The sequence below is a fragment of the Humulus lupulus genome, chromosome 2 (genome assembly GCF_963169125.1).
Source record: "Humulus lupulus chromosome 2, drHumLupu1.1, whole genome shotgun sequence".
NCBI lineage: Eukaryota > Viridiplantae > Streptophyta > Magnoliopsida > Rosales > Cannabaceae > Humulus > Humulus lupulus.
In genome coordinates, this window is record NC_084794.1 from 27,182,302 (window position 1) to 27,206,623 (window position 24,322).

General features: G+C 34.3%; 2 protein-coding genes across 3 annotated transcripts; both read right to left on the minus strand.

The window, feature by feature from the left end:
- Positions 1-14,768: 14,768 nt before the first annotated feature.
- Positions 14,769-16,868, minus strand: LOC133815921 (TOM1-like protein 6). Of its 2 annotated transcripts, none has more exons than XM_062248681.1 (3): positions 16,775-16,868; positions 16,421-16,665; positions 14,769-16,336 (listed from the first exon to the last, which is right to left on the minus strand). In XM_062248681.1, exons 1-3 carry the CDS (start codon positions 16,863-16,865, stop codon positions 15,989-15,991), a joined length of 684 nt encoding a protein of 227 aa, XP_062104665.1. In that variant the 5' UTR covers positions 16,866-16,868; the 3' UTR covers positions 14,769-15,988. The 2 variants fall into 2 exon arrangements, with proteins under 2 accessions (XP_062104665.1, XP_062104664.1); XM_062248680.1 differs by having other exon boundaries at positions 16,775-16,859.
- A 6,602-nt stretch (positions 16,869-23,470) lies between these two features.
- On the minus strand, positions 23,471-24,019 carry LOC133814071 (dirigent protein 2-like). The gene has a single exon (XM_062247079.1). The coding sequence runs from the start codon at positions 24,017-24,019 to the stop codon at positions 23,471-23,473; it is 549 nt and encodes a 182-aa protein (XP_062103063.1).
- Positions 24,020-24,322: the final 303 nt, after the last annotated feature.

Sequence of the window (24,322 nt, forward strand, 5' to 3'; positions counted from 1 at the left end):
GTCGAAACCCTACAACCAACATTTTAAGGATCTAGGAATTCTTTTAAAGATCAAGGTTGTGGTATAGTTAAGTTTTGAATGTTTTGAGTTTTAGATCTACTAGTTTGTGTTTTAATAATGGTATTATGTTAATGAAATAGGATTTTAAGCAGGATTAGCATATAAATGTTAAGCATGTTGTATATGATTTATATTTTGTTGGTTCACTATTTATGCTTATTTGGGTTTTCTTGCTGGGAGGTGGCTTACGGGTGCTATGTGGTGCAAGTAAGGGCAAAGATAAGTTGGACCAACCATGAGTTGGAGAGCTCTAGGGGTTGTGTGTAAATATGTAGCTTGCTCGACTGCCACGACCGTGATTTCTTTTAAGGATTTAGGGTTACGGTGTTTTATGCCGCTTAGGATGCCCATTTACTGTAACGCCCTGGTTACCCCAGCACATTTACGGTGATCGGTGGACTGGAAATTTGACCCGCTACCCAAGTCCTTTGCTCAAAAACGTGCTCTAAGTGTAATTAACAGGTTAAGGTGGAAAACTAATAAGATGGAAATGGATATTTTCATTACAAAATGCTCTGCAGAGCTAATCAAAACATTTACAAGTTGTTCTCAGAACAAAACGGTAATTACTGTTTCAAATTTACAATCCAGCGGACATAAGCGGAAAAAACAGGGTAAACCCCCTAGTTCCTCTGAGAACGCCTTGGCCGTGGTGGTCAAGCGGCCGCATATGTACACAACACCACCTAAGCTCTCCACTCAAGGCTGCGTGAGCTTTTCTTTCCCTTTACCTACACCACATACCACCCATGAGCCAAGGCCCAGCAAGAAAACATAGTATAGCATGATATAATATCAACAATGATCATAATAATCATTTAGGACTATCTGTCCAAAAGAGATAGGTGACAGACGCAACAGTCACAAAAGTGGGTATAGCCCCCTTAAGCCATGTGACGATAGGGTCACTTGGGCTTAAATGATAAGTGAACCTTTCAGAAGTTTGAACAGGATGGGTGTATGGTGTAAAGTCACCAACATAACCCTCCTCATGACCATAGAGTCATAACCGTGGAACAGCGTTCCCTAGCCATGTGACAAACAGTCACCGGGCCCATATGCCCTGGCTCTGAATAACTAGTCTTAGAATAGCCAAGCGCTTATAAGTTCATCGACCTTAGGGTTGGTCTAGCATTAATTCCATAGAGCCATTCAATGCTGATATCGGTTAGATCTAATCTTCATTTGGCTCGGCGTTCTCAACGCTATGCCATTTCTGACTCTTTAGGTCAGTGTCCCTGACTAATCAGTACATATACAAGTATTCACCATTTGCTAGCATTCAATAGGAAAACCATGTCCACATTAATCAATCAACATGCCTCAATAATAACCACGCATGTCATATATACACAGGGTGCAGTTTTCTTACCTCAGATTCGAGCTAGAAAGATTAAAAGAATGACCCGTGACAACGATCAATCTTTAGTCCTTTAGCGGTCACCTAATCATAACCAAACATGGGACATCATTAATAATAATGATCAACATAGGTTTACACACCAATATCTAGCCTTCGGAAGATCAATCCCAACTAATCCAAGTAGTAGGAACACTCCCGAGGCCTATAACTAAGTTCCCGGGGTCAAAACGAGCAAACGGGGTGAAAACAGGGCAAGGGCTGCAGCCCTAGCACCATGGGCCGCGGCCCCTAGAAATCTCTGAAACAAGCGCCGCGACGCCCAACACCAAGGGCCACGACACCTAGCCAAAATAGAACCACCCTTTCTTCCTCTTCGAACCAGGGCCGTGACCCCCGACCCAAAGCCATTCCTGAATGTGTTTTCAATTTCTCCAAGCTTCCAAAATCACACCTAACCATCCCCAATAATCAAAACAAAGTTCCCAAGCTTCCCAAAACTCCAAAACCCTCAAAAACCAAGGTTCAAACCCACCAAAAACTCAACATTCACAAAGTCCAATTCAAACCTTAGAAACTCAGAAAACTCAAAACTTTAAACTTATATTACCTTTGATTGGGTTGTCTTCTGTCAAATCCTTTGGTTAAGAAGCTTGTAATCTTTCCTAGGATCGCTATGCCTCGATCCTCGCTTGATTCTGACTCCTAGAACTCGAGATATCTTCGAATATGCTCAAACGGTAAAATGGGCTATCGAAAGGGAGAACGAGAGGTTTTCTAATCGTACGTTTTATCTGACGGCTACTTCAAGCTTAAGTAACCTCAAATAAAACCTAATGCTCGGGGTCCCGAAAATACCCCCGGGGAGATTATAGTCAAAGCCTCCGAAATTTCACCCTGATCTCAAATATTCCTAATTTATCATCAAATAAACATTTCTATTACCCCAAAATTGACCCCGTTATGACAAAACCGCTAATGCAGTATATATGACCGTCTCATGCCGAATTGCTCGAATATATCTCCTTAATAATGGAATCTCATTCACAAATCACATTATGCACCCAAATACACATATTCACCCTCAATGGGCCAAATTATCATAATAGCATAATTATTCAAATGTGCACCCACATGCACGCATATAACATCATATCATAATGTAATGCACATATACATGCATAAAAACATTTAATGGCATAATTAAACAAGTATGGCCCTCCCGGCCTACTACTCCTGCCATTAAACCATACTGGAGAATTCGGGGCATTACATTTACTACCCTTTTGCTTTTGTTTTGTGTTACAAACTCTTCTTTGATCCTTTTACTTAATGAAACCTTTTTAATGGAATGTATTACTTGTTTGGCACAAATTAATGAACAAAATTTCTAATTTCTTCCCCCACTATTCAATTGTCATTACGCATTACAGTAACACTGTTGGATTTACTATGTCTTTAGACACATCGTTCAAGTTTGATGTGTTTACATTTTCAGAGAACGAAATAACTACGGTACATATGAAAATCTTAAACACACACGATCGATGACAGAAACTGAAAAATAACGATGTTTTGATTCTCTCGATTTAGTCTGAGTATATTATGCAATATGTTATCACAATTATAGGGGGTTCACTCTCTCTCCCATTGATTATTTTCGAAAACGAAATTCATCAATTTCATGATCTAAAGTATACATATTACGAAATTAGTGGCTGATTTTGAAATTATTGAAAAATAATGTAAATCTTTAATTTGTTTTAAGCATATATGGAAAAATAAAAGTTTCTATGCCTAAACCTTTTTTTAGTTGCAGTAAATAGGAATTTTTTATATGAATATATAACAACACTCATATTTACTCATATTTACGATAATTAACCGATTAGCACTGTTATACATTTAAAGATGTGGGGGTAATTTGCCATAAAAAGAAATTCAATTGTCACCACCCTTTTAATATATACTTTATTGGTTTTCCTATGAGCAAAAATTTTCCTTGTTATGCATAATTTTCCTTAAATCTTCTTATTTGTGGTGTATTAGAAATGGAGGACTCCCGAAGGCTATTGCGATGATGGACTGGGAAGCCAACTACCACATCGAATTTGTTCAAAGTCGGGGTGCCAATCCCCACAAATACAGTTCTATCCATGAACGATGGACTGCCCCTGCTGCAAATGAGCTTTTGATCAACGTGGATGCTGCCACTGACAGGGGCCAAGGCTGCTGTAGCAGTGGCGTGGTGATCAGGGACAGTGAGGGCAGGGTTATTGCATCCAAAAGTAATTTCATAAACTGTGCCCACGAACCGCTTGTGGCTAAGCTGTTGGCCATTAAACATGGCATTGAGTTGTGTAAGAGTTTAAATCTGCAGGGGTGGCTGCTTGTTTCAGATAGTAGCTTAGCAGTGGGTATGCTCAATAGACCTCCAGAAGAGAGTGGAGATCTTGATTTACTAGTGGCTGCTATTAGAAGGGAAGTAGAGGATCTCAGAATTTTTTTTGTTCGGTATGGCCCAAGATCGTCGAACACTGTTGCTCATTTGACAGCCAAGTATGCTATTCGGTATCAAGCTTCTGGCTTTTGGGATGGAGGGGTTCCTCCTATGGCGTCTTCGGCTCTGGCTAAAGATATGGCTGGCCTGGTTGGCCGACCCTAGGCTGCTCTGTTTTCTTTGTGTTATCTAATGTATTTTCTCTCAACAAAAAAAGAAATGGAAGACTCAAATCTAAATTCACATGATAGTTTGTTTTATTCAGATTTGGAAGCCTGAATGGTTTTTCAAACGTGGGACCCCAAACCATTGTAGTGGACCCGATATAAAAAAGTAATTCAGTGGGAATATTCCAAGGCATTTGCACTATATTTTTTTTTTAAATTCAGAAAAAAGTGTGAGGACAAATTTAGCAAATCATTGTCAGGGCTTTGCGTGATTAAGTATATCTTCACGTTTGGTAGAAGTGAGGACATTATGTGCCTATGGTACTAGACCTATAGGGACTGTTTTGAGTTTCTCTGTTTGAAGAACAAAGGTTCACATTACTTAATAAAATTGAAAATGTACTCATGAATTCTTTCCCCTGGACTTTACTTTCAGTTCCCACTCCAAAGAAAATGAGATACAAAGCCTTGGCCACCCGCTTCCCCGCAATGACGGCCGAAAAGATCGAGGACTCTCACAGGCCGAGTTCCCTCCAACGTCGTCCCAGGAAAATGACCATCAAAAGTGATGCAACCCCACTGGAAGAGGGCGTACAACCACAGAGTGTGGAAGGTGGCAAACTCTAAGGGCATCCTTCCACCACCCAACCTCGGTGTAAGCGAGGTAAACACTTTATGTAGCAGCTGCCCTTCCTCTTGATAAAGAACATCTTTTTTTTTTTTTAAATAAAAGAGGGTAGTCAATGCACGTTGGGTAAACTTTATTTTTTTCACATACTGACATTTCTGTATTTTTGTTTGCTATAACAAAGGACGACCCCGAAAAAACCCCATCCCCGCGAGTTCTGTTCGTGCTGGACAGGAAAAGTCAAATGCAAAAATGGTCCCTTCCTCCTCTTCAGACTCAGAGAAATCGGACCCTGAGATTTACATGAGCAGGAGTACATTCTAGAAAGTGGCTTTCAGCATGTTGTTCAATCTCCGAACGGGCATTGACGAGATAAAGAAGAGAAGGTTTTGCCATTGTTTCCAAGGGGCCAAAATGAAGAGTGTTGACTTATTCAGGGAAAAGTCTCCAAGTCCATCAAGTCGATCTAGCCCTGAGTTGTAAGGTGAGTGGATGTTGAATTTTTAAAGTACTGTACTTTCATGTACCCTTCACTCATTTGGTTTAGTTGTTATGTTATTAGTTCCAAGTACAAAACCAATCAGTGATGTTGTTAGTTATTATTAAAGTTTAATTTTGAAGTATCAGAGTGGTTCAACATGTTTCCAAGTTCAACAATGGGTGATTTCGCCCGTGTTTGGTGAAGTAGAACTATGATATATTGTGACGTTGTTTAGTTCCTTTACTTTGAAGTAGAATTATCATATATATATTTTCTTGTTTTTTCTTAAGTTTAAAGTTTTTAAAAATTAGTATTGTCTCGTGGGTTTCTATATGGATTCCCTTCAAAAAATTCATCTCTGTCACCCGAGGATATTGGTAAGGGTTTTGATCTAATGATCGGGGTAATAAGAATGGACGAATAAGACAAATAAGGAAATTCAGAAAAATGATTACCATGTGAATTGGAGGACGATTTGTACTGCATTAACTGGAAAAGTGATACAATGGCATACCTATTTTACTGGCAGTTTATTCAAGAATTATTATTATTCAAATACAACCTGCACATGCAAGTTTCAAAGTAATGATTTTATAAATAAACTCCAACCAAAACATTAGTTTTTGTTACGTCGGCCTTGTGCATTTATTCTCGACCAACAAAGAAAAATGACCTGCGCGTGTATAAAATATTACGTCCATAATATGTTCACTCCGCTTTGTAAAATATAATTTAAAATGAGAAATATTACCCAAACGTCCCTAGGTGCACTATCTTTTTCAATTAGAAGGTTAATTAATTACCGTAATACATGTGGCAACTTACAAGTCTTTCATTTGGACTGTTTATGTACAAGCAATACCATGAAATCAGTTTTTGTTACTCCGTTATTGAAGTAGAAAGGGTACACACAAAATTATCAGACATATGGTATCTCATAGGAACTAGTGTAAAATCTATTTTGTCTCTCAGGGGTATCTCATAGGAAAGTGTAAAATCTATTTTGTCCCTCAGTGAGCTGGTTCTAACTTTTCACATTTTAAACGTTATTTCACATTTTAAACGGTATTTGTGGATCCCATGTATGAATGTAAACATTTTAATTAAAAAAACTTCACTTTTTCTCACAAATTTTAACAGTTAATCACATTTAATTATACTTTTATTGCTAATATATTCCTATAGAGAGTGCAATCACGTTTAATTAATTATTTATGGCTAATAGACTCTTAGAGAGTCTAACACTATTTAAAAACAATATTTGCTGCCGTTTTTTCAAACACTATTGGACGAGTTCCCAACCTTTTGTTCATGTACAATGATCATTGCAAAACAAAAAACCAATGGATTTGGAATATCCCATTTTTCTTAACAAATATAAAACAAAACAAAAATGAACTCTTCAAAAACGTGTTAGGCAAGATTGAGATACAGAATATTCTGTCAGAGCCTTGCGTCTCTTACTATCTTACCACATTTGGCATAATACTCATAATGAACCTATGCTGCAAGGCTTATAGGGACTATTGAATTTCTTTGTGCCATGACCATGCTCATTAAATTTCAATATATCTTTTCTAAATCTAACCTTTTTTCTCAATGAGCACCTTCATCTCTTAAACATTTTCCTAGTTGGAAGATGAGGAGATACATTGCCTTGGCAAGCCGACCCTCTTCAATAACGGGCGACAACTCTGATGCCTATGAGGAGTCATCTCCCCCGCTAAGGGTCGGCTCTCCGAGGAAGAGGAACAACGAAGTCCATAAAAGGACAGCGAAAGAGTTCGTACGTCCCCAATCTTCACAAGGTGCCGCAATCAAACAACATTATTCCACCAGACAGCCACCCCAAAAGCGAGGTGATAAGTTTATGGATCAATAGTTCCTCTTCTTTATGTTAATGTGTTTGAATTCCTATATATAATAGGGTTTTAACATTACGTTAGGAATGGTTACAACTTTTCAAGGACTGGATTTCATATTGTGTTTATACCATAACGAAGGACGACCACGCAAAAATCATTTGCCTCACACTGATGGAATTGTCAATGAGGTACCGCTGGCGGAAAGCAAATCATATTTGCAACCGGTCCCCTTCACCTCTTCGGACTCCAACATCTCAGACCCTGGTATTTACACGAGGAGGAGTAGATTCCAAAATTTTGCTTTGAGCATGTTATTAAATATCCGAACTGACGTTGACGAAATAAAGGACGGAGAGTGTTGCCATTGTTGCCACGGGGACCAAAATAACAGTCCACCTTGTCACTCCAGCTCTAACTTGTAAGCCAAGAATACTGAAGGTTCTATTTTGTATTAAAAGAACTGTACTATTTGATTAAGCTCTTCATTATATTACAATTTTAAGGTACAAACCAATCATTGAGGTAGGTAGTTCTTCTTGTTTAATTTGCCAAGTACACACTGGTTGGGTTATGTTTTGTTTCAGGGGAAATGGCTCCTTCACCTCTTTTAAACCCATGTATGAATTAGTATGTATTATGTGGTGATAATGACTTTCGTTACAGAGCTTGTTTTTCACAAGTATGGAGCATTTTATTAAGCAAAAGATCCCAAACCTAATTTAATTAGAAAGACATTCAGTGAAAATTTTAATTGATATATAGCCTGATCGTTTTATTTTAATATAAACATGTTTTAGAAAAACATGCAACCATTAAATAAGTTTGTGTTACGTCGAACTTTCGTTTTTTTCGCCAATCATTAAGAAACATTACTTAGTCTAATCGTCTCATCTACGTGGATAATTGTACGGTTTGTTCTCACTACTAGCCTTGAACCTAAAAAAAAACACCTATAACTACTACATTAAACCAATCTTGACATATAACCTGTCTATTATTATCACTACTCAATATTGATGTACATTGAAATGAGATTCATTTTCTCACTGACATATAACCTATCATGTGGGACCCCATGAGTACCCTACCTCTTAAATTACACCACTAGTGTCGACTGTGTCAGAGAAGGGGTAGATGAATACAATCCAAGTCAAAGATATTAGGGATGACCAGTAACCATGAGAATATTCTAAACGAAGATCCTCAAATCATTTAGTGCAATCTTTTGTTCACCAAAACACTGATACTAAATTCATTTAAGAAGAGAGGGTACAACACCAGGCATATTGATTGGAATCACTTCTGTCTGACTAGCCTCCACCTGACAAATAGTCCCTCATATTGTAAGAACTACATACATGTCTCCATGTGCCCCTCTCATGCATGGCCGACGATCTTTCTTCTAAGGAGGGGTACCGGAAAATTTCTACCGCTATAATAGTCAGATGATTTGGAAAACAATTAGAGCAAGCACCATTCAGCGAAATTGTTTTTGCTCTTCCACTAATAGAAATAGATACATCCATTACGACATATCTTCTGAAAATAACCCGATGGCTTGCTCTAAGGAGGATGAAGAGTTACACATCCACTGGATCCAAAAATAATTTAAAATCAACCATAACTTTAGCAAACCAACCATATTTTTTGTATAATAGGCCCAAAGCAAATGGTCTTACTGTTTGCGCAACCTAAGGCCCGAACTCACCCCATTTTCACTCAAAGATAATTAATATGCATGTGCCAGTACACCAAACAATAAAAATGAACCACGCATCAAGGAAGTATAACAAACAGTGAAGAAATAAATGTACATTAATATGGCTTCACCGATTGTGCTGTACTATATCAAATATAAAATCATCTCAATGCACCATGTTCTCCCTCTGGTTGTTAGGATGAAGGTCATTCACATTCATGCCAACTTATGTAGTGGTGGTGGATCATCTCCATTTCGGTCTCACAAATTTCAATGCAATGCCCCGTCCACTAGAGTGAAAATCGGTAAAAATTTGAGCTAGTGTAGTGGCAAAGCCAAGGACCCCGTGGTGAAGCAATAGAAGTTTTTTTTTCTACCAGGGTAACTTACTAATTTACACGGTATTATGTAATGGTTCATTGTGCGGGTACTTCTCTAAAATTGGTCATTCAACTAATACAATTCCACTATAAGTTATTCATTAAACACATTTGAATTTCACTTGACTTTGAAATGTGATTTAGTACTCCAAAACTTGAACTATATTCAAATAAATTTTATCATCTCACTCAACTGTTTCTTTTTTTAATAATTTGGGCCTTTTTTTGATAGCCCACATATAAGTGGCCTACTTCATTTCCTCAAGGGGGTCATAATTTTTTTTTAATGAAACTACAAGCTTCATTGTTTCCAAAGTTGGAAAAAATAACATGTAATCGTAATAATAATATTCTAAAATTGCTCACTATAATTAAGCTTTGTTATTAGCTTAAAATAATAATACAACCAATAATATTTTCATAACAAACTTTCACGAATCCTTATAATCACATAAACTTATGCAATACATGGGGGAGCCACAACACAAATAATTTGAAACAAAACAACCTTGAGTAGTAGGCAGTATTGGAAAATAAAATTGTGCTTACCACCCTCAAAGAGACAAGATTCCAACACACCTACTACGCCATGTTTCACTTCCAAAATACCATATACAACCAATATCTCTCCCATTTTCACAATGCACAAACTCCAAATTTATAAATGCAAATGGAAACCTTGCCATGATTGTGTTTGACGAAGGACAGTGCGTTCTATACAACCTTCTCACAAGATCAGTAAGTCCTTCAATCTACAAATTGAGATTCTATTGATTCAATTTTAATATCTAGTTTTCTTTAACCTGTCTATGTACTCATTTAGACAATGCTCCTTGTAAGTTCATTTATGACTTACGAAGAGCATGGAGAGAAGGTTGTGAATATAGATGTAAGGGGTGGTAGCAAAATGGCAACTTACATACTCTCAGGATCCCCAAAACACTTGCAATTAGATACCAGAATCAAGCAACTGTGGTTGTGAAGTAAAAAAGTATTACCACTAAACCAGAAGGGTGTCTATGTTTACAATCGCTCTAGCATATCGTCCTACTGCATCCAATACGACATACTCATACAATCGACACTTCTCAATTGGTTGACCTCATCTTCAGTGCAATCAATAATAAAATAATAATTTCCTTGTCACCTTACTTTAACTCACATATCTCACTATGCATTTCATCTGAACCAAAAGGAGTGTATTAGTGATTATTTTTACAACCATTATCTCCTAAATGTTATCGCTCTTTCTTTGTTTCCACTAAATTAACTAGAAGAAAAAAAACACAACCCATGTATTATTATTTTCTTTAAATATTGTCACACATAATTTGACGTAGATTATGAAGTCATCCAATACTAGAAGAAAAATGACTTCAAACAAAAACCAAAGCATTGAAACTTAATAGAAAAAAAAATGTACAAACTAACACTAAAATATATGTTCTCCTTGGGTTGTACTTTAATTTTCTCACTTATCAGAATTAAACTTCTTATGTGGCTAATACATATACTAATATGCCCAATATTCATGCAAAATAAAAACCCCATGCAAAAATTAACTACTAAATGTTAATGCGGTGTATCATTCAATAATTAATACATTTAAAAATAAAATATATTTATATTAAAAATTTTCCACCTCATTATATTCATTTCTTATACAGCATAAAAAAATTATAACAACTTCAGTTTTTGTTACGTTATTTTATTATACATTTGTCTAAGTCAATTATAATAGTTACTTGGTAGCAGTAAAATAGGTACGTGTCCACAATTGTAAATAAGTCCCAACTCTTACCTATATTTACTATAAAACCCTCTACTGTACTATTTATTGGACCTAAAATTACCCTTCTACCCCCCACTTACTAAAACAGTGTCAACTAAAAAATCACAACCGGTTATACCAAGTCATAATATTCAAAAGTCAACATTTTTATACCAATATAACTTTGACACTTGGCAAATTTCTGGGTCCCACATAAACCCCACATAAAGGACTGAGTCATGTGAGGGACGCCGGAATCCTCCATAAAAATAATATACGTGTAGTAATAAAAGTGAATCTAAAAAAAACTATAAACTAAAAAAATTAGAAAAAAGAATACATACAGTCAAAAAAAAGTGGAAGATAAAAAGTGATTCTAAAACAATACATAAACTAAAAAATTTGGAAAAAATTAATGCGTACAGTTAGAAAAAAGAAAAAAAAATTATAAACAGTAAGGCCAAAAGTAAAATTAAAATAAAAAAATAAAACAATTATATAATATAAACTATAAAAAAATATGAAAAAATATATAAAATTATAATTTAACAAAATTGTCCTAAAAGTAAGGCAAAACTTGAATGACTCAGCTTAACTAAAACATATGACATTATTTTATAATCATACAAAAATATGAGAAATTTAATTCCATGTAATTAACTTTAAACAAAACCAAAAACGTCATATGTTTTGGAAAAGTTAAAATCTATTTAAAAAGGTTAAAAAAAAAAAAATTATGTAATTTTCTCTACTAATATCTGATTCATTTAGGCACATAATTTTAAATGATTTAATCCACAATGTCATTTATAATGTATTAATATTATTGTATTATTAAAGATAAATATATTGATTTGTGTTAACAATTAAAAAAAAATGAACAAAATGCATGTTCCCATTATACCCTTTCTCTACACAAGGTGTCCAGGCGTGCTATAAAAAAATTGTATCAGTTGTAGTTGTCAAGAGTCAAACACGTACCCATTAGGATAGCAAATAAGCCACATAACCATCATATCCAACTCTTTTTACTGTTAGTTAATAGTTTTAAATAATATTTAATAACAAAGAAACACAACAAATACATAGTTAAATTAGTAGCTAAAAATCTATACATTTTATTTTGTTAAACCTAGTAGTATAACTTTTAAGCCTTGTGGTTTAAATTTTAAAGAATCGTAATTTAAATTTTAAGTCTTGTGGTTTAAATTTTAAGTCTTGTAGTTTAAATTTTGAAGACTAGTGATTTAAAATTTTAAGGAGCCGTGGTTTAGATTTTAAAGGATCATGATTTATATTTTATATGATCATAGTATATATTTTACACGGTTGCGGTTTAGATTTTAATCACGTAGTTTAACTTTTAAGCATTGTGGTTTAAGTTTTAAGCCTTGTGGTTTAAATTTTAAAGAGTCGTGATTTAAATTTTAAGTCTTATGGTTTAAATTTTAAAATATTGTAGTTTAATTTTTAAGTCTTGTAGTTTAAATTTTAAAGACTAGGGGTTTAAATTTTAAGGATCCATGGTTTTAGATTTTAAATGATCATGATTTATATTTTATCTGGTTGCGATTTAGATTTTAATTGCGCGGTCTAAGCCTTGTGGTTTAAATTTTAAAGAATTTTTTGTTTAAATTTAAAAGCTTGTGGTTTAAATTTTAAAGAGTCGTAGTTTAAATTTTAAGCATTGTTTAATTTTTAAAGAGTCGTGGTTTAAATTTTAAGTCTTGTGGTTTAAATTTTAAGTAAATACTCGTGATTTAAATTTTAAAGAGTCATGGTTTAGATTTTTAGGGACCATGATTTATATTTTATACGATCATTTGTTTAGATTTTAAGCCTAGTAGTTTAAATTTTAAGCCTTGTGTTTTAAAATTTTAAGCCTTGCGGTTTACATTTTAAAGAGTCTTGGTTTAAATTTTAAAAACTAGTGTTTTAAATTTTAAATAGTCGTGATTTAGATTTTAAATGATCATAGTTTATGTTTCATACGGTCGTGGTTTAGATTTTAAGCCTAGTAGTATAACTTTTAAGCCTTGTGGTTTAAATTTTAAAGACTAGTTATTTAAATTTTAAAGAGTCGTGATTTATATTTTAAATGATCATGATTTATATTTTATATGGTCATTGTTTAAATTTTTAAGCCAAATAGTTTAACTTTTAAGCATCGTGGTTTGAATTTTAAAGAGTTGTGATTTAAATTCAAGCTTCGTGGTTTAAATTTTAAAGAATTGTTATTTAAATTTGAAGTCTTGTAGTTTAAATTTTAAAGAGACGTTGTTTAAATTTTAAGTCTTGTGGTGGTTTAAATTTTAAAGACTAGTGGTTTAAATTTTAATGAATTGTGGCGTACATTTTAAAAGATTATGATTTATATTTTATATGGTCGTGGTTTTAGATTTTAGGTCTAGTGGTTTAACTTTAAGCCTTATGGTTTAAATTTTTATAAGTCGCGGTTTAAATTTTAAGGCTTGTGGTTTAAATTTTAAAGAGTGATAATTTATATTTTAAGCTTTGTGGTTTACATTTTAAAGAGTTGTACTTCAGATTTTAAGCCTTGAGGTTAAACTTTTAAATGGTTGTGATTTAGATTTTATGTCTTGAGGTTTATATTTTAAATGATTGTTGTTTACATTTTAAGATTTATGGTTTAGATTTTAAGCCTTGATTTTTACATTTTAAAGAATAATTTTTCATAGATTGAATACATTCATAAAAATATAGTTGTCACACACATATATATGACACACTACAATTATAATGCATTTCCAATTTAACTATAATATGACACATATAATACATATTACAACAACACTTAGAACCATGTGCTCAAATAAGGGTAATTTAAGAAGTCTCATGATAATAATGAGTAAAGTTCAACTAAATATATTAGTGTCTAATTTTAGTTAACTACTTCTAAAAGTGGGTAGTTCTCAACTTTTCTCCAATGTTTGTTATAGTTCAAGAGAGATTTTTACCAAAATTAAAAGTTCGGGGGCAACACTATGGGCAGGCTATAGTTCAGGGGAAAATTTCCTATGTGTCTTTTTTTTTTTGGAATTATTACATTCAGCAACCAAAATCTCATTTTATTTACAAGAAATGTCGGTACAATTTTATTTACACATATCCCAAAATTTTACTATACCTAATTAAAAAAATTAAACTTCTTTTTCTCTCTCTTAGAACCAGCGCCCCAACCACCTTCTCTCTCTCTTTAACGTTTCTTGCTTTCTCTATCTTATCTCTCTTTTCTATAGCTTCAAAAAAAAATCACCCATACCGCTAGTCAATTGGGCTCAAGAGTTGTATTATCACGACTTACTCTTCAAGGTGGTCATTTTGATATGTGGTGATGCTATATTTTTTTAGCCATCACTGGAGAAGGTAACCAAAATCAAAAAGCTACATTTTAGTTTTTTTTATAGTTTATTAATAAACAAGTAACACAACAACAAAACTTACAATTACCGGCGGAGGATCCCGCCGGTAATACATGGTGAATCCGCCGGTATTATATATTACCGGCGGAGGTCCGCCGGTAAAAACCCCCCGTTAATAATCGGTCGGTATTATCACCATTACCGACCGACTGACACCATCCGCCGGTATTGTATTATTACCGGCGGATTAATAGAGGTGGGACCCGCCGGTGATGTGCAACGCTGACCCCCGTCTGGCCCGTTTATTACCGGCGGGTTCCGCCTCTAATAATCCGCCGGTATTAAATTACTAATATTAAAATAAAACAATTAATTTTTTTTTATTTCTTAATAAATATACATATAATACTTATTTAAAAATAATAATATTTAACATATATTATAATTAATAACACAATTAATATTCATCAAACAAAAATAAAATTGTAATTAATCATAAAATTAACTTAATAAAATACAAATTGTCTCATTTTAATTACATATAAACTTAATAAAATACAAATTGTCTCATTTTAATTACATATAAACTAATTATAAAATAAACATAATAAAATTTCAGTCTTAATATAATTAAAAAACATAATCTAATTATTATTGTTTTGATCAGGCCAACTTGGTGTAAAATATTCGTTAAGATCAATATCTTGATCACTAGTATTAGGGCGCGGCAACGGTGGTGAAGCAAACTGTGGTGCTTGTGTAGTGTGATGCTGCGAAGATGACCTAAATTGTCGAGCATGTGGTCGCGGCGAGGGAGACTGATGCAAAAAACTCTCAAACTGACCATACCTCTGCTGCTGCGACGAACTCACAAATTGACCATACATCTGCTGTGGATGCTGCTGCCTAGGATGTGACGTCTGAGATCCTGTAGGGAGGTCGGGGTAATAAAAAGGAGGGGACTGGGAGGAGCGTCCATACGTGTTTGGATAATTCTGTTGAGGTGGATACACATGTTGTTGTTGTTGTGGCATCGACCAAGGAGGTGGACTATGAGAAGATATACCACCTTCAGGTTGTGATGGTAAATATCGTTGGAGAAGGCTTTCAAACCGCGACTCAGCTTCTGTACTGGTATGCTGAGGATTACCAGATGGACCTTGTTGAGATTTCAACATCCGGATCTCTTCACGCATTGACTTCATCATTTCCGCCATAGTAGTCATGTCTTCCTGAGGTGTATGAGCAGGTTGGGCCTGTGACTGACTTTGACTTGTGGAGCTGGAAGCTGATTTTTTCCCTTTGCCTTTGCTGTAACCTACTCCTCTTTGAAAGTCAGACCTCTCCCCAAGTACTTTACTCATAATCTCGTACTGATCGATCGATGAGGATTCAGCAGCAGATCCAGTTTCAGATCCCTCCGTCGGTCCTTGAGATTGGCTTTGAAGTCGTGCCCTCTCAAGCTCTTCCGTCATTTTTTCCTGTTCATAAAAAGTGTTAGAAACACATCAGTAACATAGTTTAATGAAAATAATAACACAAAAGTTTAAACTTACAAAAGTTTCTCGAGCTGTGTCGTTGACAAAAACTTTTGTCGATTTTCTCAAATGGCTATCTTTCCAAGTATCAATAACATGTTCATCAGGGTTCGCCTATACAAATTTAGAGATAGGAAGTTAGAATGTAAAATTTTGTTAAATTAAATTAATATTTTTACTTACAAATTGGTGACGCTTAGCTGCCATCGATTTTGTGCCTTGCGTCGATGTATACTTCATTTCTTTTCTGTTTTTCTTGTTTTGGTTGGATCGCGCGATAAATTTTGGGCTCAAAAACAACTGAACAATATCTTTCCAACTCTCCTTGGAGCAATGGTCAGGTGGGGCAACTAAAACACTCTGCAAATCTTCCGGATTAGAGTAATATTTTTTGAAGTGAGTATGTCTGATGTTCTTTCTCTCAGAATATCTTTTGCGCATCTCTGTGTAGATAGTTTTCATAACTCTCTCGGGTTCTGGATGACCATCAACATTATAAAAATACTACATTCAAAATAACACGTTAGTTTAGTTTGTAAATGATTTTAATAAAAAAATTATACCACAAGACTTGTTCTAAATTTGTACCTTCATCCTTTGTACGACTTGTTCCTTAAATTGTTGAGGTACATCAGCGAAATCCAAGTAATGTCCTGGCAACAACAAAGTGACTTGGAGGCCTATCTCGCGGACAAAAGCTTGGTCCTCCAAGCCAACCACTTTGTCCGTCCTAGGATCAAGCTGAAGATCTAGTGGTTTCCCAGCATTTCGCCTTCGAATTTCAAGTGGCTTCGAATTAGCCAGGCCACGACCCTTTCTTCTCGGCACTTCAGCTATCCACATTTTGAAGAATAACCAAAATTTGAAATTTTAATATTATATTTAAACATTCGTTGAGCTTGACTTTCAAGCTATGAGCAAATTTTGAAAATTATTATTAACCTGACTCGCAGGAAGAGGGTACTCTACTAGGATCTGGCGGGTCTAGACCTCCACCATCTCCGCCGTGAGAGGTGGCTATATCTGCTGACATTGTACTTAGGAACAAAAATGATTAGTTAGTATTAAATTGTTAGTTAGTATCAAATATCACCAATGGAAATGAACATCATGATTACAAGTCTCATATATTATATTTTAAACAATTGTCTTTATTACAAAAATATAAAAACTAAGTAGAATAATCACTATCACTTTCATCATTAATTAAATTAACATCAATCGGAGACACATGATTAACATCATCTTCACAAATATCAACTAGCAATTCATCTTCTTCATCGACTTCTTCTTCGCCTAAGTCATCATTTATGAAATTTTCTTCTAATTGATCAGCAGGTGAATTTTGTATAGTGCCAATATATGTTGCAGGTTCATGAGATTCCATAACCAACTGACCGAGATCCACGGTCAACACAAAATTTGATGAGTTTCTGTCATGTACAACATCAACATCTGCATCAGCTTCATCGTCCTTGATGTCCCAAATTTGACGGTGATTGACATCCTCAACAATTTTCCAGTGTCGGCCTCTAAGTAGATCATCGAGATAGAATACTTGCTTAGCTTGGCTAGCAAGTATATAAGGCTCATCTTTGTACCATTCGCTACTAACGTGTATACTGGTGATATTATTTTCAGTGATTGTTTTCTTCTTGCTTGGATCAGTGTTAAACCATTTACACCTAAACAATGCAACTGAATATGCACCAGTGAAAGATAAGACCAGTACTTCTTGAAGCGTGCCATAATAGTTAAAACCTTCAGTTCCCGCAACAGACACTCCACTATTTTGTGTGGTGCGCTTTTGATCTCGGTCATAAGCGATAAATCGAACACCGTTAACTATACAACCTTCGTAGTATGTTGCCAAGTGATCTGACCCAGATGCTAAAGCTAGCAACTCATCACCATTCTCTAAAGATCCTTGTTTGTGCAAGTCATATATCTAAATAAATTAATAAACCTATATTAGAATGATAAAAATATCATTACAATAATAAAGGTTTAAAAATAATCTCAATTTTACCTTCTTATGAAACCACTGGCGAAAATTTTTCTTCTGTAAAAGATTATGATCACCATCTGGGAATTTCAGTTTGATCTCTACTAGGTGTTCGCTGTAAATTTGAAAGCTTTGACTACATTAGATAAAATAATTTGGAATAAACATAAATTTCACTTTAAAGGGAATAAACTTACTCTAAGTAATCCTGAATTTCGGGTGAATTGTTAATGATGAACCATTCAGCCATTTCACGAGTCGCAAGATCGAGAGGCTTGAGAGTTCCCTTTGTTAGGGGACGACATTGAGATTGAAACACAGTAAGGTGTCGTGGGACATACACCTCATCTTTATTGCGATCAAGACGATTAAATTTAGTTTCAACCCCTTTGAAATACATCGAACAAAATGTCATAGCCTCATCAGCGACATAGCCTTCAGCTATTGACCCTTCAGGACGAGCTTTATTTCTCACGTAGTTCTTCAATTTTTTCATGTACCTTTCAAAAGGATACATCCATCTCATAAATACCGGTCCACCCAAAATTGCTTCTTCAGGCAAATGTAAGACCAAGTGAATCATTATATCAAAAAAAGCCGGAGGAAAGATCAACTCCATCTTGCACAATATCAAAACAAGGTCTTTTTGTGCTTCCTCCATATCTGTAACATTTATAGTCCTCGAACATAGTTGCCTGAAAAAACTACATAGTTCAGAAATGGTGGTCGATATATCTTTTGGGAGAAACTTGCGAACACCCACAGACAATAATCGTTGCATTATAACATGACAATCGTGGGATTTCAACCCAATGATATTTGTTTCATTCTCGATTACTTTTTTCTTCAAATTTGAACAAAAGCCATCTGGAAATTTCACTTCTTTAATAAATTGACAAAATTGTTGTCTCTGAGCATGAGTTAACACGTAAAAAGCATGCGGCTTCATCAACTTTCCACTCTCATCTTCATAAATCCACAATGATTCCCTTACCCCCATCTTCTTCAAATCATATCTTGCATTAGTGGTGTCCTTAGACTTATCATTGTCCAAGATTGTGCCGAGGAGACTATCGCACACATTTTTTTCGACATGCATGACATCAATGTTATGTTTTAAAATGTTTGTACTCCAATAATCAAGCTCGTAGAAGATGCTTTTTTTCCTCCAATTTCTATCTTCCGCAACTCTTCTACGTTTCACACCTCCAAACTGCAAGTGTTTTCCAGGAACTTGGGGTGGAAGGTTGTTCACTTGTTCTAATATTTCCTCACAAGTAAATTGTTTAGGAGGACGTCTTCTCTCAATTTGTCCATCAAACTCAGTGTTCCTTCTCATTCGATGTGTACTGGGCAAGAATCTTCTGTGACCAACATAAGATGTCTTACCGATCACTCGAATGGAAGATGTGTCTTCATTACATGTAGGACAAGCTTTGTATCCCTGACCACTCCATCCAGACAAACTACTTCGAGCTGGAAAATCATTGACTGTCCATAAAAGGGCTGCGCGCAGCTTGAACATAGTGTTGGTCGTACTATCTCTCGTAACAACTCCGTTAGCCCACAACTCATTCAACTCATCCACCAATGGTCTTAGAAATACATCTATGTCCTTACCCGGTGATTTTGGACCAGGAATAAGGATGGTCAGCATCAAATTGTTGTCTTTCATACATAACCAAGGTGGAAGATTATAGTTCGCCAACACCACAGGCCACATGCTGTATGCGAGGTTCATGTTGCCAAATGGATTAAATCCATCAGCAGCTAAGCCTAAACGGACATTCCTAGGATCACTTGCAAAACCAGGATGATTGACGTCAAAGTTCTTCCACGCCGTCCCATCCACCGGGTGTCGCATCACTCCATCTTCTTTCGATTTCCCAGTGTGGTGCCATAGCATGTCCTTCGCTGTAAGCCTTGAGCTGTATAGTCTTTTCAACCGGGGTGTCAATGGAAAGTAACGCATCACCTTATGCGGCAACTTTTTTCCTTTAGTTTTTTCAAAAGTAACCCATCGACTAGTTCCGCAAACTGGACATTCCTCTTTGTTTGCATGCTCTTTGTAAAATAAACAGCAATCATACTGGCACACATGAATCGACTCGTATCCCAACCCTAATTTCTTCAATCTCTTTTTAGCCTCGTAGTATGTTGATGGAATTTTATTTTCCTTCGGAAAGGAAAGCTTTAACAACTTCAATAATTCATCGAATATGTTGTTAGGAATCTTCCCTCTAACTTTCAAATGTAATAGCTTAGCTAAGAAGTTAAGGGAAGAAATCCAATCACATCCAGGATACAACTCAGCTTCAATCTCCTCAAATAACTCGTCGTAATATTCACTTGCGCCACTATTGTCTACTTGCTCAGTTGTCGGTAAGAGGAAGTCCTCCACTATGGGAATCATCTCGTCAACTTCATCATCATCAACTACCTCATCAACAACATCTAGTTCCGTTTCCCCATGATAAATCCACCTCTCATAACCTTGATAAAATCCCCAATCGAATACATGTGCTTCGACAACAGGTAAAATTTCAAGCCTGTTATTTATGCATCTGACACACGGACACCTAATTCTTCCATCAGAATCCTTATATTCCGAGGCCATCCTCAAAAAAGATTGTAGACCATTCCAATATTCTTGACAAGCACGATTTCTCAATGTTGTCCAAGTCTTGTCAATCGCCATCTAGAGTGTTACAAGAGTCTGTGAGTTTTAGTAATGTGAATAGGAATGGATAACAAAAAAATTTGTTATCATTTTTTAAATCTTATGCAATATTATAATATCTTATGTTATTTTATGATGTTTTATTATATAATTTTATTCACATTAAAAAAAATTCATTTCATTATTTTATTGTTAATACTTTAAACTTATCATTTCTGTGCCGATATCCCTGTAATCGATGGTTGTAGTCAACAACCATCAATCACAAGCATACCGGGACAGAAAAAATAAATTATTATAAGATATGTAGTAATTTTTAATTAATCATTATTAATTGTAAAAAAAATTATTAAATAAATTTTTTAATTTCTATATTAAAATAATTTAATAATAGTGAATATTATTAATTAGATAACATTAACTATTAAATTATATAATTAATAATATTAACTATTTAATTAATCATTATTAATTTTTAAGATTTGTATTAAATTAAATTAAATTATTCAATTAGATAATGTTATTTAATAAATAATTAAATTAAATTATTTAATTAAATAATGTTGAATCAAACTTTTATTAATTAAAAAATTAAAAAATAAATTATTATAAGATATGTAGTAATTTTTAATTAATCATTATTAATTGTAAAAAAATTTATTAAATAAATTTTTTAATTTCTATATTAAAATAATTTAATAATAGTGAATATTATTAATTAGATAACATTAACTATTAAATTATATAATTAATAATATTAACTATTTAATTAATCATTATTAATTTTTAAGATTTGTATTAAATTAAATTAAAGTATTTAAATAGATAATGTTATTTAATAAAAAATAAATTATTATAAGATATGTAGTAATTTTTAATTAATCATTATTAATTGTAAAAAATTTTATTAAATAAAATTTTCAATTTCTATATTAAAATAATTTAAACTATTTAACACAGTAAAGAAAAGAGAACTATCATTCTTACAATTGAAAAACTAATGTTGTTACAACCCACAACTAATCATTTATTATCACAGTGAGCATGAAAGCATACTAAACTAAAACCAATACTGAAAATGTACAAATGAATCAATAACGAAAATGTAACAACCATCATATACATGTATAATTGAACAAGCATAAGAGTAACCTATTTTACTCTTATGTTATAGATACAGCATTGCCTATTTCATGATAGATATCTAACCACCAAGAGACATGACTAGTAAATAATAAAGAACACAATAATATATAGAACACAATAATCAGTTATTAAATAGAACAGCACATACTTGTTTGTCTTCTTCCATCAAAATGGCAATAGAAATACTACCCAACACTGTAAACGAAAGTCTGAAATGAAAATACATACACACAATCAATTTCATACAATCAATTTCAGACATATATATATACCCAAGTTGAATAATTTAAAATATACAACATACCGAGAAAACAGCCAAGTTTTATCGAAGTGAAACTCAACCCAAGTTGTCACAAGCCACCTGAAACAAAGTATATATATATATAAACGACATCTTATTGGAAAAATTAAAAATGAAAAATAAGTATGAAAATGGCGAAAGAGAGAAAGAGGGAACGAACTGTAAAATTAAACTGAAAATGGAGACGGAGAGAAAACGGGTGAGGGAGACGAATGGGGGAAAAAATGCCAAGAGAGACTATATAATATTATTACCGGCGGGTCTCCGCCGGTAATAAGACATCACCGGCGGATCCGCCGGTATTAACCTGCCAGTAATAAGACATCACCGGCGGGTCCGCCGGTATTAACCCGCTGGTACTACGATATTACCGGCGGGTCCGCCGGTATTAACCCGCCGGTTATAACTATTACCGGCGGATCCGCCGGTATTAACCCGCCGGTATTAAGTATTATCGGTGGGATCCCGCCGGTATTAAATTAATTTGAAATCGGTCTCCGGTACTACTTATTACCGGCGGGTTGTCCGCTGGTAATAATTAAAAAAAATTTTAAAATAAAAAATAAGATTAATACCGGCGGAATTCGTTTTCCGCCGGTAAAGATTGTATTATTACCGGCGGACTATCTCCGCCGGTAATATTTCCGCCGGTAAATAACATTTTTGTTGTAGTGTAACTAAACTTGATGGGTTACTATAAAGTAACCCATGATATTCTAACATAAGCTTATTTTATAGAGCAATTTCAATATGTTTCTAAAAAAAACTTATAAGTAAACCAAATAATATCTTAAACATCATATAATCAGTCACATTACCAGCAAAATTAATTATCCTAACTTTGCTCATAAGTTATATGGTATATTTTTATACTTTATTGTAATTCTTAGTTTCTTATATATATTTGAAGATAACGTAAATGTTGCTACAAAAAAAAAACACGTAAAAGTATCTGAAACAACAAGACAATACAATATAACCTAAAATAAAATTATGGTTTTAAAGGTGACTAATCAAAATAGTTAACCAAAATATATATGAGAAAATATTATCTTAAAGTGAAACATTTTAGTATAACCAATTGGTATTTTATTAGCATCATAAGATACTAAAATGTAGATTTTTAAAACCTAGAAAATGAAAATCCTGGGAAGTGAGATTTTCACTTTCTTTTTCCATTCTGGTAGTGATTATTTTGAATTTCGGTATATGGTACTCTCTTGACACCAATATTTGTGTAAATAGTTTGGTTGAATGTATTTTTATAAACACTTTAGATTCTAGGTATATAAATGTAAACTATTTTTTTTGTCTGCTTTTTTTTTATTGAATATCAACAAAGAATATAATTAATATAAGGTCATTGATTTTTATTTTCCCTAAATAATTAATTAAGATATTTAGCATGTATAACTTTTACGCAACAAAAAAAGAAATGAATAAAATTCAACATGATGACTTTATTATTATTAGCCTCGAATATTATTACACGTCATCAGTAACTAGCTAACTCTCAAGCAGCCTAATGGTGCACCTAACGATCGAGTATGAAATTGATCTTTCATAATAGATAGTCTCAAATACAGCAAAGCCTCTAGCGAACCTGAAAGACCCAGTCCCTGAAACCACCGACACTTCTTTAAACCTCTCATTTTGACGACTAACGCCATGAAGCTCCAAAGTGCTACCACCGTACTCCTTATTGGTGAAAACTATCGAGAGTAACACACTCACATTAGACCCATCCAAAGCCGATGTTACAAGTATTCCTTGTGCTCGACCAACTTCATTTGAACTTCTATTTGGGGTTTCTGTGATTGGATCATCGACGGCAAAAATGGTGCCAAAAGAGTTGAATGACCAGTCCTTGCCCTTGATGCCAATCACCGGAACAACCGTAGCATTTGGAGCGGTCGAAGCAATATCTTGCAAGAAGAAGACTATGCTGGTTTGGTTTAGTTTTTGAGCCTCACATATGCATAGTATGGTTAGTATTAGCAAATATATGAACATTAATTTGGTACGTAGTCTTGAAAATGAACCGGGTGACGCCATTACTGGAATTGGATTAACTAAATTGGGGTAAGGTTATATTGTTTTGTACGTAAATTGTTTTTGTGAGTGGTTCTATTTATTTGAGAGATGTGAGGACGGTTAAATTGGTAATAAAGTAGTATTATTGTCAGAAAACGTTGATGATGATGAAGATGGACTTCTCTCGTGAAAGCATGAAAATTGAACTTAATTAGTCCAAATGGACCAGACCCAACTTCGATCGATGAAAAGGTGATGAACGTGACATGGAGAGACCAGGGTCACGGCATCAAGCAAGGGTTGTATATTAAAATTATTTCTGTG